Below are 11718 nucleotides of genomic sequence, written 5' to 3'. Positions count from 1 at the left end.
CCAAAGCCGGTGGTGGATCTGGGTTCACATCCGTCGGGCCTACGACTGCTTCCAATTGTTGGTATTTGTATTAGATGATGGCGAATGCAAAGACAAAGAATGGGCCCGTGTCTTAATTTAGAATACAAAGAATTAGGCTTCTTGAGCGGCTAAGCTGGTTCACTAAGCTCGTTTGGTCTTTTTAGTCGAACCAGCCTTCTAGTTGGACAGATTAGGGAGACAGCCCGAGGCTTGTTGTCTCAGTATTCTGCCATCCGAACCCCCGACCCCCTCCTGGTTGTTCTCCGCGCCACAATGGCCAGTGACAGTGTGGGGGGCGGCAGCACGGGGGGACGCGGACTCGGGGCCGGGGACGTGGAGCCCATGCCGGGCTACGTGGAGCTGGTGAGCCGGGCCTCCGCCGTGATGTACGGGGCGTTCCGGGAGTGCGGGGCCTGCGGACTGGAGCTCTCCCGGAGGACGCTGCTGGAGAACGCCTACATCACCTGGGTGGAGATCCTGCTCTTCTTCTTCTGCGCCTTCCTCTGGACACAGATCAGGCGAGGGATGACCGAGTGTCTGTTCAAGGTAGGTCTGTTGATGGACGCAGGATGGTGGTGGTGGTGGTGGTGGTGTGTATGTATGTGTATGTGTATGTGTATGTGTCTGTGTGTGTGTGTGATGTGTCTGTGTCACACGCACACACACACACACACACACACACACACATTCCAGTATAACTTAAAGATTGACTTTTAATGATAAAAAAGTGTGTTATAAATATATTGTACTATTTTTGGTGTATACACATACACTTATAATCTTTAAACCAAACACACACACAGACACAGACACACACACACACACACACACACACACACACACACACACACACACACACACCCCCACACAAACTGTCCTGTGCATTTACAATACATCACAATACACCCACCTTATTTTGGAAGGTGATAAGTTCAGTCGGTCCATGACATCACTACACTCACTGATGGTATTATGGGCCTCTTTCTGGGCAATGTGGATAGATTCAGCCCTTTGATACCTTTGTTTGACACTTTTGACTTTCCTTATAATGTCAGATGGCTTGTTGGTGAAGGCAAGTGGTCTTCAACTCTGGCCCAGGAGGCCTAGGATGCCCTATTGACTCTTCACTCTGTTGTTAACAGTTAATTGATCATTTCCCATGGATTGAACTGTCAGGATAATTTGGTAGAGGGAAATCTCTTAGCGGCATGCATAACTAATGTTTTTCCCCAAAAACCTTTTGTAAAAGATTATAAGGTGAGGAGTGAAGTATTAGGTTATTACTGTATTAAGAGAGTACGAAAGGGGACGAACGTGTTTGTGTGTGTTTATCCGTCTGTGTGTCATCGTGGCCAAGATTAGATCCAATAGCCGGTTTAAGGTACCGATTCGGTCATGAGGAGCAGTCGGCCTTCACTCCTGGTCAGAAATCTTAACCACTACATCGGAAAATAGTAACCTTTAGCACAATTCCCCACTGGAAACACAACAGGAAGGTGATTCCTTGAAAATTCTCAAGTACAGTACATTGTTTTCCATGTTTTTTGTTAATGCTGTGCTATTGTTTTGTTAATGCTGGGGGCCATTCAGCTGACTTACGCATGATAAGACCTATATGTACTTTTAGAAATAAACAATTGATCATTATAATTGTGAAGCCCCAAAATCTTTCTCCTCTTACGATACAAAAGTACTGATTAAATCACCCTTTAAACACACAACTAGCCTGTGTCCCCAACTTGGCACATGTGCTCACAATCATGCGCGATGAGCTGTATCTTTAAATAGTCAAGTCATGATTGGCTAAAGATCACAAGTAAGTAGTAAATCAATGACTGCGAGGTCTGCAATCATCTCTGAACTGCAGTCACAGCATAAAGATTTCTCAGTGCCAAGCGTAGAGGCAGGCGTGGGACTGTCCGGCATCTAGGAGCTGTTGTATGACTGACAGGAAGTTCTTTTTTGGCATTAGTGTGTGTCTGACTAATGTGTGAGTCTATATTTTGGAAGATATGTGCAGCATGAGCATTCAGGAGGTTTTAGATGAAGTTGTGTTCTATCGATATGGGTTTTTAAGGACCGATAGCAATATTTGTTTGACTGAGGCTATTGACACCCATATTTTGTGGCGATATTCAATATTGTTAAATTAAAAATTCTTTACACCAAAGAAAAGTTGTGTAAATTGCGAAGTGTAATAATAATTCCAGTATACATTACTGCCTTTAAATAAATAATTAAATTTTTAAATTTTAATTTTCATAAATAGAATGTGCAAACAAAATAAAATTTGTCGGGGTTGGAACGGCTCCCACTCGCCTGCCTTCTCACGCCCGGCACCAGTCCGCGGTCTGGTGGTTGGGAACCTCTGCATTGGGGGGTATAGCAACCATAAGTGTAAAAAAATCCCTTGTCAGATTTTCACAACAAGGAACCATATTTCTGTAAAACAAGCATGATTTTTTTCAAGCGACTCACAAAAAAGAAGCCCAGAATCACATATTATATGCGGACTCGTCCTGTCCCTCTGCCCCCACTGCCTCTGCCTGCAGGCAGGGTTACACGGAGAGTGTGAGAGAGGAGAGATGCAAACACTGGCTTTATGGAAGAAACAGGTTATGTATTTTAACACACCAATCAAACTATATAGATATAAACGGTATTGTCTCATCCTATATCTAGTTTGAAAATGTATCGATATACCGTAAAAAGTCGGTATACTGCCCAGCCCGACTCTTCATTATTTTTCATATGGGTGGTTAATGACATTGACAGGCTGATATCCCATATCTAATAAAACTCAAATATTGAACCCTAGGATGAAGCACATTATTATATTGATAAATTGAAAAATAACTAACTATATAATAATAACCAAATATATAATAATAATAAAATAGCCCTTAGGCAGTGTCAAACCTTAAGTCAATTGATAAAAATTGAGTTGACCTATCGTTAATCCTCTGATGCCTGTCAATGACATTTAATGTCTTACTTCAGAATGCCATGTTTGCCAGGGAGGGGCCCTTACATGGATCCAGTGCTCTCTCCACACTGTCTAGATGTGGCCTCTGGCTCACTGATCTGCCGTTGGGGTCAGCAGGGAGGCGTTTCCTCCATGGTCGACACTGATGATGATGATGCTACATGGCGTACTGTAGCTCAGGGCCTCATCTTTAAAACCAGATGTGGCCTGGGAATGCAAAGCATCCAGCCTGTTTCCTTTTAGATATGTGTGTCTCTGACCGTTTGTGTGTCTCTGACTGTTTGTGTGTGTGTGTGTGTGTGTGTGTGTGTGTGTGTGTGTGTGTGTGTGTGTGTGTGTGTGTGTGTGTGTGTGTGTGTGTGTGTCTCTGTGTCTGTGTCTGTGTCTGTGTCTGTGTCTGTGTCTGTGCCTGTGTGTGCATGCATGCATGCGTGTCTGTGTGTGTGTGTGTGTGTGTGAGACTTAGTGACCCCTATGTAACTGTGGGATGAAGCCCATCTGAGCCATGCACTGTGGTCTCTGGGCTGTGAACATCGAAGCCCATAAGCCCTTCCCTTCATAAGCTTCATTTCCTTTCCGTGTGTGCACTATACCAGTGAAATTAACTATGAATCTGTGTTCCCTCGGTCATTAAACCTTTATGTAATGTAATACCATGTTCACAGTACACACACTAGTGGGCATTAAGTTGGTGAGTTGAGTGTCACGTCAACAAACTAGGTTAATAGAAAGCGAGTATGGAAAATGTTTAATCACAAATGTTATACAATGTGTGTTGTTAGCCAAGTACTTCAGATTGAACCGCTGCAGAAAATTAGCTTGTTGACTCAAAGACAACCGGTTATTTATCAGCGGTTCGGGTAATTTAAGTGTTAAGTAAACAAAGGACAAGGACAGCTCATTAATAGTGATTGAATGTCGGGCTTTCAGAGTTTCTGAAACGTAATAATGTTGGCCATGTAGCCGTCATATGAGAGCAACCACAGAACCACAGAATATTCATTTTAGCTCATACGTATTATATGGGAGTATTTATATGCGTATGACACATTGTTGTTTACAGATAAGACAGCCTCTTCTATCCTACACATTTTAGAGGCCTTCAGAGAATTAAGTAATATGTTTGGGTACAAAATCAATTGGATGAAATCCTCACTATTGCCTTTAAACGCAACACTAGATCTGGCCATGCTGCCCTCTCCTACACCCGTAGTAAAGAACTTTAAGTACTTAGGAAATTATGTTTATCCATCATTAGGCAGCATCACTACAAAAAACTTTAAAGGCATATTTAGCAGTATAGATGTGGACCTAGAAAGATGGTCTCATCTTCCTCACTCACCGTGGACCCGTGTCTCTATTATTAAGATGGATGTTTTGCCGCGGGTGAAGTTTTTCTCTTCTATGTTACTCCTATCTCCTCCCACCAATTACTGGGACAAAATATATTCACTAATCTCCAAATTCATATGGGGGGGGGGTTGTGCATCCTCGGCTCAAAATGTCTACCTTACAACGCCACGGATCTGAGGGTGGTCTTTTGGTCCAAAATGTCAAACGCTACTTATGATCATTTGTACTTCGCCCCCTCTCAACATGGTTTAACCAGAACACATCAGTCTCTTGGAGGCCTGAGGAGGAGAGGCTCGCCTTTCCCCGCAGGCTGCAAGATTTGGTTCACGTTGCTGCTATACCGCTTAAACACTCCAAGCTATGTCTAGGGTCTATTGTTTCTTACCTTCTCACTGCGTGGCATGCAGCAGAGAAAACGTCCAAAATAGCGCAAAAGTGGCATTTTAATAGCTCAATTTTTAACAGCTACTCAGGGTGCAACGGATCACAAAACTCATGGTTCGGATCATATCACGGTTTTGAGTCACGGATCGGATCATTTTTGAGATCAGCGAAAAAAGAAAAAGAAAAAGGTAGACAAATATAACTTTGCTTTCAATTTATGGTGTAAAATACTTAAAGCAAGGAAATTTTGCTGAAGGGCTTAAATGAAAACAACATTCAAGAAGTCCAATGTTTAAATAAAATCTTAAAATATTCAATACTAAATTAAAGTGCAGTAGGAGGCACGCAATGATACCTTCTTCCTTCAAACATGGTAGTGAATTAAAAAAATATGATTAGATCCGCCCCCAATAACTGAATTTAATTCCAGTTACAGTAACCGGTATCATTTTCAATATCTTATGTTTATAACCAACTAAATTCCATGAATATCGGTTCAGAATTAAGTGTACAGTACAGTCTTTGTTGTAGAGAAGTCTGTAACTCTCAATACATGATTCGATTTAAACATGTATTTCTTTCAGCACTAACCTGAACCCTATCGAGTCTTGATTTGTAAAGAAAACCCTTGTTTTTCAATAAGTAACTTTGAGTCCAGTCACATTAAATCATTATAAATAATGTGAAATTTTTGTGGTGGAATTAATATAAACAAACTATTTCATAAAATTTCATAGATAAAAGAAACGCTTGGGAGCCTTAAGAGCCGACTCTTCTCAATGAGCCAGATCATCTGGCTCACTGAAGAGAGAAACTTTTCAACACACTGCAAGTGCGTCTCTTCTCCTCTGCCACACCTGTGTCCGCTCTGTACATTCTTCTCTAATCTGACTTTTTTCCTAACTCTACTTATCATATCATGTGATCCGCGGTTTACATGTCAGCCAAAACCATGGGGGGCGTCCCGCACTCATTTCCTGCCTGGAACGACAGAGGCATACATGTCTGAAGGTCTCCGTACCTTTGATGACCTACACGCTACATAGAACCTGCCTGGGTCCTCTTTCTTTCTATATCTCCAGTTAATGTCCTCCATGAGAGCATATGGTGTCCCCTAGAATACACAACTCATCCCTCACGCTTTGCATAGCATTTTAGACAAGGAGGGTCAAACCAAGAGCTGTGTATCTGTATTCTACTGTCAATTTTCTTTTGTCTTCCTACAAGCCCTTGCCAGTACAAAATGTGTGGTCTAGGGATCTGGGTCAGCCCATTGGTGACCAATCTATACCATGGAAAAAAGTATGGGGCTACGGTGGTGGAATCCTCCTAGAATCCTGATCATCAACGGATCCACTTGAATTATATCCTTAAGACCTATCTTGCTCCGATAAAGCGCCACACAATGAAACTTATTTCCTCCCCACTGTATGACCCCACTGTGTAACCCCACTGTGTCACTGTAACTTTGGGAGTGTAGTATTGTGGTGTTTTTTTCTGAGTCAGGTGTCCTCCAGACTGTCAGATGTGTTGGGAATATATAATACCACATTCACCTACAGCCATGCTCTTAAATTTCCAGTTATCATATCCTGGGAAATGTATACTCTGAGCAGGTCTGACCACAGCTGAGAAGATGCTAGCTCTCTGCTGGCAACCTCACACACTTACATGTACACAATGGCTAAACACCTTTCTTGATGTGATCGTTATAGAGCTCTTGTGGCTAGAATGCATTGTGCAAGTTAGAGAACTATTACACAATAGGCTGCTGTGTATGATAAGGTAAAGGAGCTAAAATAAGGGGGTTCTGTCTGTTTGATGCAAGTATGATACTGTAACACTTTTAATTTATCCTGAGATCTGGGGGGAGGGGGGTTGCTATCGGTATAATATTTACAAATAAATAAATAAATAAATAAATAAATAAATACAAATATTGTTACATCACACATCACATCACACATCACACATCACATACAGTGGGGCAAAAAAAGTATTTAGTCAGCCACCAATTGTACAAGTCCTCCCACTTAAAAAGATGAGAGAGGCCTGTAATTTTCATCATAGGTACACTTCGACTATGAGAGACAGAATGGGGGGAAAGAATCCAGGAAATCACATTGTAGGATTTTTATTGAATTAAATGGTAAATTCCTCGGTAAAATAAGTATTTGGTCACCTACAAACAAGCAAGATTTCTGGCTTTCACAGACCTGTAACTTTTTCTTTAAGAGGCTCCTCTGTCCTCCACTCGTTACCTGTATTAATGACACCTGTTTGAACTCGTTATCAGTATAAAAGACACCTGTCCACTACCTCAAACAGTCACACTCCAAACTCCACTATGGCCAAGACCAAAGAGCTGTCAAAGGACACCAGAAACAAAATTGTAGACCTGCACCAGGCTGGGAAGACTGAATCTGCAATAGGTAAGCAGCTTGTTGTGAAGAAATCAACTGTGGGAGCAATTATTAGAAAATGGAAGACATACAAGACCACTGATAATCTCCCTCGATCTGGGGCTCTACGCAAGATCTCACCCTGTGGGGTCAAAATGATCACAAGAACGGTGAGCAAACATCCCAGAACCACACGGGGGGACCCAGTGAATGACCTGCAGAGAGCTGGGACCAAAGTAACAAAGGCTACCATCAGTAACACACTACGCCGCCAGGGACTCAAATCCTGCAGTGCCAGACGTGTCCCCCTGCTTAAGCCAGTACATGTCCAGGCCCATCTGAAGTTTGCTAGAGAGCATTTAGATGATCCAGAAGAGGATTGGGAGAATGTCATATGGTCAGATGAAACCAAAATATAACTTTTTGGTAAAAACTCAACTTGTCGTGTTTGGAGGAGAAAGAAAACTGAATGGCGTTCAAAGGACACCATACCTACTGTGAAGCATGGGGGTGGAAACATCATGCTTTGGGGCTGTTTTTCTGCAAAGGGACCAGGACGACTGATCTGTGTAAAGGAAAGAATGAATGGAGCCATGTATCGTCAGATTTTGATTGAAAACCTCCTTCCATCAGCAAGGGCATTGAAGATGAAATGTGGCTGGGTCTTTCAGCATGACAATGATCCCAAACACACCGCCCGGGCAACGAAGGAGTGACTTCGTAAGAAGCATTTCAAGGTCCTGGAGTGGCCTAGCCAGTCTCCAGATCTCAACCCCATAGAAAATCTTTGGAGGGAGTTGAAAGTCCGTGTTGCCCAGCGACAGCCCCAAAACATCACTGCTCTAGAGGAGATCTGCATGGAGGAATGGGCCAAAATACCAGTAACAGTGTGTGAAAACCTTGTGAAGACTTACAGAAAACGTTTGCCCTCCGTCATTGCAAACAAAGGGTATATAACAAAGTATTGAGATTAACTTTTGTTATTGACCAAATACTTATTTTCCACCATAATTTACAAATAAATTCTTTAAAAATCAGACAATGTGATTTCCTGGATTCTTTCCCCCCATTCTGTCTCTCATAGTTGAGGTATACCTATGATGAAAATAACAGGCCTCTCTCATCTTTTTAAGTGGGAGAACTTGCACAATTGGTGGCTGACTAAATACTTTTTTGCCCCACTGTATATTATATGCTCTCCACTGAGAAAAACAACTAAAAACATTTCATAACAAAAAAAAAACAAATGGGAGGGAAGGATAGGACACTCAATGCATCCTCACAAAGTAAATTAATGCAAACACTGAGGCCAGTTGGGACAGGATCACTGTGCGACAGACCTCTTGGAGATAGAACAACATGATGAGTCTCTAGTGGTTTGAGGTCAAGACAGGGAACTAACACAACAGGATTTAAGGATATACCGTCAAACAACATGGTATAAGTTAGAGCTTTTGTAATGATTGCTATTTTGCAATACTCGCTGGTGTGAAATAGAGATGTGAGTAGAGGAGAATAGAAGTTGACATTTTTAAATTCTGCGAACTTGATATAGAAGTCGTAGAAGTCGTTCCAAGTGATGCAAGTGTGGTTTCTTTGGGTTTCCATGTTGTGTCAGTCACTCCACAGTGACAGTCACAAGACTATATTACACACTAGTCCAGTTATATATAAGTGCAGCGCTCTCATATCATATGGTACAGCTCATGGGATAACTGCACTGTTGAAGTCCCTTTCTCAAGTTTATGAGATAAATAATCATTACTGAAAATTTCAAACAATATTTACAGGAGAAAAGATGGTGCACTCACGCTTGCAGAAAAAAAGCCAGGTTTATTTAACTGATGATTCATCCAAACTGGATGAATCATCCAGTTGGAGGTTATCGGGCACCTCTTCTTCTGACATTAACATCTAGAAAAATACCCCCATAAATTAAGCAGGCACTTTACTGAGTTAACAGACATAATGTTTTGTATTGCTCCATGAATCTCATTGCTAATAATGGATGCTTGGCATAACTGAGATTGAACCTTTTAGCATGCACTCCCATGAGCAGTTTAAAAGTGAGGTTGAGGCGTCTTGACACTCATATACAGTATATGGGAAAAGGGCATTTTACTACTCTGGTTTCCTATTAAGGAAACGTATGCCGTGAACTGAAAGTGAAAAATCCGGAAAACTCTAGAAAATTATGACTCTCTTTTGTAGTTGTCCTATGTTGAACATTTTGGGTGATGCTAGAAAGTCCACAGCCCATCCACCCAGAACTCTATATGTGAAATGGAATTGATGTGTCTTTTACTACCTCACTTTTTTTGATACTTCTCGTTTGGGTTTTAATTGAGTTTTTGCCTTTATCCTCTGTTTAGCTTGTATGTGTTGTGTTTGCCTGGTAGACGCGTCTCTCAAGGCATCACTACGTTTTAAGTGAGTTATAGCAGGGTGTGTGTGTGTGTGGTCTGGGTGGGGAAGGGCTGCTGTGTGGAGGATGAAGTACATTTACCAGGTTTTCTGTGAGGTTGTGTGGTTGCGATTAAATCATTAGTGCAATTTTCTATTTAGCTACGTTAGCAGGTGATGTATGACCTGAGGCCAACATGCCATGTTCAGACCAAAAATCCAGCCAATCAGAGGACTTCAGATTGCAGTTCCACCCAGTTCTTTCTGTCCTCACTCGTTCACCTCCAACTATCTCCATCCAGCTCTTAAGTTATGTTACCTCAGAAGGTAAATAGTCATTTAAGTAGAAACCAAGGTCTGAATTACAAGAATCGAGTTTTTCCCTAATCGAGAATAATGTGAAATTAAATGGGAACCCTTGATTGATATTGGTTTTATATCAAGTCTGATGTCTCAGGTGAAGCTGCATTTAAAGGACTATTGACTAAGCGCTCGGATTGGCTGTAGGGTTATTGGCTTGAAAACAACATTACATGTTGACCTGAGATCATGGCCTGTCAAAATAAGGCCAAGCCACTTATTTAGTTTATATAAATACATTGTATTCCCTATGTGAGATTAAACTGCTATAATCAAGCAGAAAGGCATTGTGGTCCATTATAAACATGACTTTCCCATCATAATAACAAAATGGTGTGTTACACTAACTGCTACATTAAAATTCCAAAGTTTTCTTATTTGTTTTCTTCTTCACCAGACACGATGAGAGTGTTGCTGCTTACAAGTTAATTGCTGGGAAAAAAAAAAAAAAAAATGGGTTTCAGAAGTTGTACAACTAGTTTCTGCATTTTTTATAAATTTGCCAACAGTGTTTCAGAATGTATATATTCTTGTATTGTATATACAATATACAGTATGTATGTATGTATATAAAGACATTTTTGTTTTTTGGATATATGTTCTGCAGATATGTGTGCTGAGAGCAAATCTGTAATTCTTGTGTCTTATCGCTTATCGGCACACAACCCCTAAGTCTGCGTGCTTGTTAGGTTTATAGTGTTGGAAGAGCGGCTGCGTGTGCTATTTAGCATGAACGAGGTGCATCCAGTTTTGGAACAATTGTCATGGCATCATCTGGTACAGCTTGTGCACAAAATTGAGGGACTTTCATGTTTCATATGTCCAATGTTCTTTTGGCATGCAAAAAACCTGAATGCATGTGCTTTTATTGCATGTGTTTGTCAGCTTGAAGTGCGCATACAGAGTTTTCACTTCCTGCAAAATAGAGCAGAAGAGGAGAGGGGAGGAGCGTTGAGGAAGCAAGTGAGGCTTTTAATTCAAGGAGGAGGTGTGGAAGAGGGTAGTGAGAGAGCAGAGGAAAGAAGAGCACAAAAGGACACCGGTGCATGAGGGCACGGAGGAAGGAAGAGAGTAGAGAATTAGGAGGTTGTGTGACAGTGGCCAAGTCTGGTGCTGAGAGCTGCTGGTTCAGCAAGCAGCAGCTCACTATACAGCTCCAGTGCACAGGGGAAGCAAGCATATGAGGAAGTGCTGATAAAGTATTATACACTTTAGTATGCCAATATCGACATACACACACACAATTAAATATCACAATATTTTTTACCTAGATAATGTGTAATTTTACGATATTTTACGAACGACTATTGGGGATGATATTTACACATTAGAAACATGTGTCATTTGTAACGTAGATATTATAACTAACCCTTTAACTATATCACAATATTACAATATCCTGCACTTCCAGCTCTGTGTGGAAGTCCAAATAAAATAATATACATATGTGAGTATGGTCACACACAAGCGCAAATACACACAGTTTTGCCCTATAGCCTTATAGGCCTAATAAAGACAACAGGTAATGGCCAAACCTTCTCAGTGGCCATAGATTCCTTTGATGCCCACACATACGCACACACACACACACACACAGACAATCAAAACCCTCTCATGCACAATTGGGCATATGCACACATCCATCCACCCACCCACAAAAAAATACACACTCTCAAGCAATTACAGACATATCTCACACACACACACACACGCAGGCACGCACGCACGCACACACACACACACACACACACACACACATATATCCACTCAAAAGAGAAAGCCCAGTGCCTGCCAGCTCAAGCCTTTTTT

General features: G+C 41.4%; 1 protein-coding gene across 1 annotated transcript in view; it reads left to right on the top strand.

Annotated features, from left to right (window-relative positions):
• Window positions 1-363: 363 nt before the first annotated feature.
• Window positions 364-11718, top strand: part of cers1 (ceramide synthase 1) — a gene marked incomplete at its 5' end in the record, with an annotated part of 45518 nt that continues 34163 nt past the window's right edge. The window contains one exon of the mRNA XM_079999181.1: window positions 364-567. Coding sequence (XP_079855307.1) covers window positions 364-567 — 204 coding nt within the window. The remainder of the gene's footprint in view (window positions 568-11718) is intronic.

Source organism: Zeus faber (genome assembly GCF_960531495.2).
Source record: "Zeus faber genome assembly, chromosome: 1".
Lineage (NCBI taxonomy): Eukaryota > Metazoa > Chordata > Actinopteri > Zeiformes > Zeidae > Zeus > Zeus faber.
Note: the sequence above shows the minus strand (reverse complement) of the source record. Positions and strands in the feature narration are given on the sequence as shown.